The following is a 3,609-nucleotide window of genomic DNA, read 5'->3' on the forward strand; positions in this document are numbered from 1 at the left end:
GGTCTACTCCACTTCCTTGTTGCCTGCTTAGACTCTTGGCACTCTTAGGTGAGCAGACTTAGTCAGCCTGTGTTGCCCTAACAGCCTTGTAGGAACTGCACCATGGTTAGGAACTACTAAAACATTGAAGAATAACCACTCACATCTTTATTCTCTGCCTGCAAAATGCTTGGATGCCCAGTAGCTATAGCTGGGATGTGCTCCACCATTCCATACTTGTGATGGTATTCAATGGTGCACTGCACCATTCACTTTGCAAGACCAGTAAGCAGCACAATGTTGTTGACTGAAAGGATGATGCTCATTTGGACAATGATTAGCTTCACCTCAGTTAACAGTATCTGGCTGGTCATTGCATCTGCCCTTCATGTAGAGTATATGTCATGGGGAGTGGAGAGGGTGGTTGTCTTCATTGGCATGACACAGTGTGTGCTACACTGAACATGTCATTTGCCTCCATCACATAAGCCCCTCTGCATTATCACTTCTGATAGCATGCTCACCTTATTCACTTATTTCCTCTGCTCTCTCAAATTTTCCTGCCTCAAACACCCCATGCAGCCATAGAATATACTCTCTAATATATGCCCTTCATTTTTCTAGAGATCAATGTTTGAATTGCAACTTTGATTCTTCCAATATGCTTATGATCTCTGTTATCTGTAGCTTCTCAGATATTGATGTTTTCCAGTTTCTGAGTTCAGACAGCCCTGGAGACTATGCTTGACACCAACTTTTCTCTTTCAATCATGTTGATGTCTGTTTTTTTCATTGAGTTATCATTCTCACAAGATTCTACCTTTTTTTGGAAAATTTTCCATGTGACCATGCATGCCATGACTTATGTAAGCAGCAATAAAATAATTACACAAGAACTTTGATTTGTGATTCTGTTGAGGTATTTCTTCTGATGCCCCATTTTCAGAAACAAAATATGTGTTATGCCCCTCCAGATGCATTTTCCCCAAATGCCCCATCTTCTTCAAGGGTTTATGGCATTAGCAGTGGAGAAGCCCAGGAGAAGCCTGCCTAAAATCCCTGAAGTGTGAAAGGGTAGCTCAGGGGTCTGATTTAAAATCATGCTCATTTATCTGAGGATACACTCTGTGAAAAATTGAAAGAAGTCTCTCTATATGTCTTATTATTTATATCTATTGATTTCTTCTTTGATTTTCTTTCTTTTGTAATTTTCTAAGTGAATTAAGAACTAACTCTGGTCAAGCAGAGGCCAGGACCCCTAGGTGACCCATTTTCCCCTCTTTGGGGTTTTCAGCACAGCTTCTAAGCTCCCAATGCCGTGACCCCTTGAAGAAGAGGACATTGGGGTAAAATGCGTCCGGAGGGGCATAACAGGTATTTTGTTTCCGAAAACGGGGCATCGGAGGAAATACCTCTGATTCTGTTTCATCCCCTCTAAATGCTGTGTAATAGGGTCCATATCAAATAGGCATGAATGGAATTCAGCGGACAGAACCGTTTGAGCACAGACCCCTAACGAGCTGTCCCGTTACGGCCTCCGTAATGAAACGCGAGAGAGAGGCGGTTACGCCCCTTGGGGGAAAAGCTGGTAAGAGCCCGCTTGGCGGGGGTTTGGACATCTGCAAGCTGAGCTTCTTCCAAGCGCTGGACGGTACGCTCCATTCTTGAATCACAATGACTGGAGCTGATTAGAACTTTATGCAGCAACTAGACCCAACTCCCTCATAAACCTATCATGCTCGTATCGAAACTCATCGTCTTATTTCCCATTGCTCTTGTCATTTCTGCGATTCCCATTCCCGCCCCCGCCCCCATCCCCGTCTCCGCTACTCCCCCATCCGCACCTCTGTTTGACCGAGGTCTGCAACCCACAGATTCTACAGGAGAGCTCCAGCCCCGGTGGTTCACAACCATACAGAAGCACGCCTCCACCTTGCAAGCGAATGCGTACAATGTCTACAAGAGAATACGCCCATGTCCTTTCCAAGTATGTCCTACCCGTGCCAGCAGAAGCATGTGTATTGATTGGATGTGGGCAGCTAAACCAGGCCGTCGTCTGGAACGAGAGCCAGGGTTGGATTGTAAGGAAAACTGAGGAAGACGGTGTAAGTGATAATCACCTCCCCCTTTGGTGATAAACCTCTGACGGGAGTGAAGCGTGTTGCATTCTTTGTCCTACTGCCCTACCCGAAGGGGATGCATGAGGTAAAGATCCCTTGTTCCGAGTTGGAGCGTGCGCCAGTTGGTGCCGTACCAGGTAGTGCAGCTTGACCGGAATGATAGCGAAGGGAGTTTGCGGTGCAGTCTTCCCCATGAAGAAACTGCGTTATGACATGGACGCTGCAGCCAAGTTCTCTCGTGATCCGTAGCTTGTAAACAGTACAGAGTAAACGAACGTTGCACCCTCTCGATGTTTTGAACAGAGCGAGCCTCGTGTGCGAAGCTCAGTCAAGCGGCCACAGCGGCCCTTCTTGCGTGTTATCACTCAACCACGACTACATGAGCACACTCGCCGTCCACACATCTTTCCTTCACTTAGCTCTGCCTGTCCTCAACTTACTTTCAACTAAGAACAAACGGCTGTCTCCTGCTCCATCACCGATTAATGTCTCCATCACCCGTATTAACTAACACCACTGCCTCTGGGGCGAACTACGATCCAATGGCCTTCCCCTCCACTCGTACGGCAACCAGAAAAGAAGTCAGTAATAATCGAACGATACCAAACGGCCGAGAAGAGGGGTGGAGAGAAGGATGGCAGAGATGATGCAGAGGATACGGACGTACCAAGCGTACTCACGTCACGGGGACGGTTGAAGGGATGACCACAGGTGTGCAGTCTGGCTCGATCATGGTTCTTATGACTACATCTCGTCTCCGGCATTTGTCTGGACATCCTGGACATGGCGAGCCTACAACTTGGCTGGTATGCCGGGGGCAATGAGGGAGCTACTACTGCTAATGTATCTGTCAGCGGTATGATACACACCCTCACACGCATACCCCTGCTAGTATTATCCACAGGCCGGCGATATTCACCGCCTCTGAGCCCCTTGAACCTCGGGGAGTACATCGCACGGGCCGAGATTCTGGACACGCTGTGCGCAACAGCATCCCTTTAACCAGATTCTTTTCGTGGGTGGACTCGTATTACCCAGTCATCTTCTTCTGCGCAGGTGTTGTTCCTGACGTCCCGCCTCATGCGCGACTTGCCGGGGAAAACACCGTGGAGGGTATCCTGTTTGGAGTTATCGTCTAAAGTACAGCTCCGCGTCGCGTTTTCGCCGATAGTACGGTGAGAATTTAGAAATCTACAATGCAGTTGATCCCTGACGCGTCCGTGCATTGTTTTTGAACACGGGGTCAGAGATTCAACAAGCACTTATCAATATGAATGATATGATCGGTCCCTGCGAGTTGGCAACCTTATTGTTTGATTTCTTTCCCTAGTTCGCCAGACCATGTTTCAGAACCACGGTTGTTTCAGGTCCCAATTGCAAGCGCAATGTCAGACGTGGACAAGTGATGCAGGCATGAATGGACACATTGTTACATGACATGAACTCAAAACCTGCTAGGTAAGTGCCCACTACGCGAAAAAGGATGCAATAACTGTTGACACTCGCAGGG

At 47.8% G+C, this 3,609-nt stretch overlaps 2 protein-coding genes across 2 annotated transcripts; both read left to right on the plus strand.

Moving 5' to 3' along the window:
- Positions 1 to 1,589: 1,589 nt before the first annotated feature.
- DACRYDRAFT_25242 (uncharacterized protein) lies at positions 1,590 to 2,385 on the plus strand. The gene is made up of 4 exons (XM_040774079.1): positions 1,590 to 1,630; positions 1,684 to 1,966; positions 2,019 to 2,084; positions 2,137 to 2,385. The coding sequence occupies exons 2-4, from the start codon at positions 1,715 to 1,717 to the stop codon at positions 2,248 to 2,250; spliced, it is 432 nt and encodes a 143-aa protein (XP_040624017.1). The 5' UTR covers positions 1,590 to 1,630; positions 1,684 to 1,714; the 3' UTR covers positions 2,251 to 2,385.
- A 445-nt stretch (positions 2,386 to 2,830) lies between these two features.
- Positions 2,831 to 3,238, plus strand: DACRYDRAFT_112080 (uncharacterized protein; the record flags this gene model as incomplete). Its single annotated transcript, XM_040769346.1, has 2 exons — positions 2,831 to 2,905; positions 2,954 to 3,238. 2 exons carry the CDS (start codon positions 2,831 to 2,833, stop codon positions 3,236 to 3,238), a joined length of 360 nt encoding a protein of 119 aa, XP_040624018.1.
- Positions 3,239 to 3,609: the final 371 nt, after the last annotated feature.

This window comes from Dacryopinax primogenitus, assembly GCF_000292625.1.
Source record: "Dacryopinax primogenitus strain DJM-731 SS1 chromosome Unknown DACRYscaffold_24, whole genome shotgun sequence".
NCBI classification, from domain to species: Eukaryota; Fungi; Basidiomycota; class Dacrymycetes; order Dacrymycetales; family Dacrymycetaceae; genus Dacryopinax; species Dacryopinax primogenitus.

What these genes read in the sequence shown, in the direction of transcription:
- DACRYDRAFT_25242 (XM_040774079.1), top strand. Translation starts at nt 1,715, where the DNA reads ATGCTCGTATCGAAACTCATCGTCTTATTTCCCATTGCTCTTGTCATT. An exon ending in TACGCCCATGTCCTTTCCAA is followed by an intron (nt 1,967 to 2,018) that starts GTATGTCCTACC and finishes GGATGTGGGCAG; the next exon opens with CTAAACCAGGCCGTCGTCTG. An exon ending in GGAAAACTGAGGAAGACGGT is followed by an intron (nt 2,085 to 2,136) that starts GTAAGTGATAAT and finishes ACGGGAGTGAAG; the next exon opens with CGTGTTGCATTCTTTGTCCT.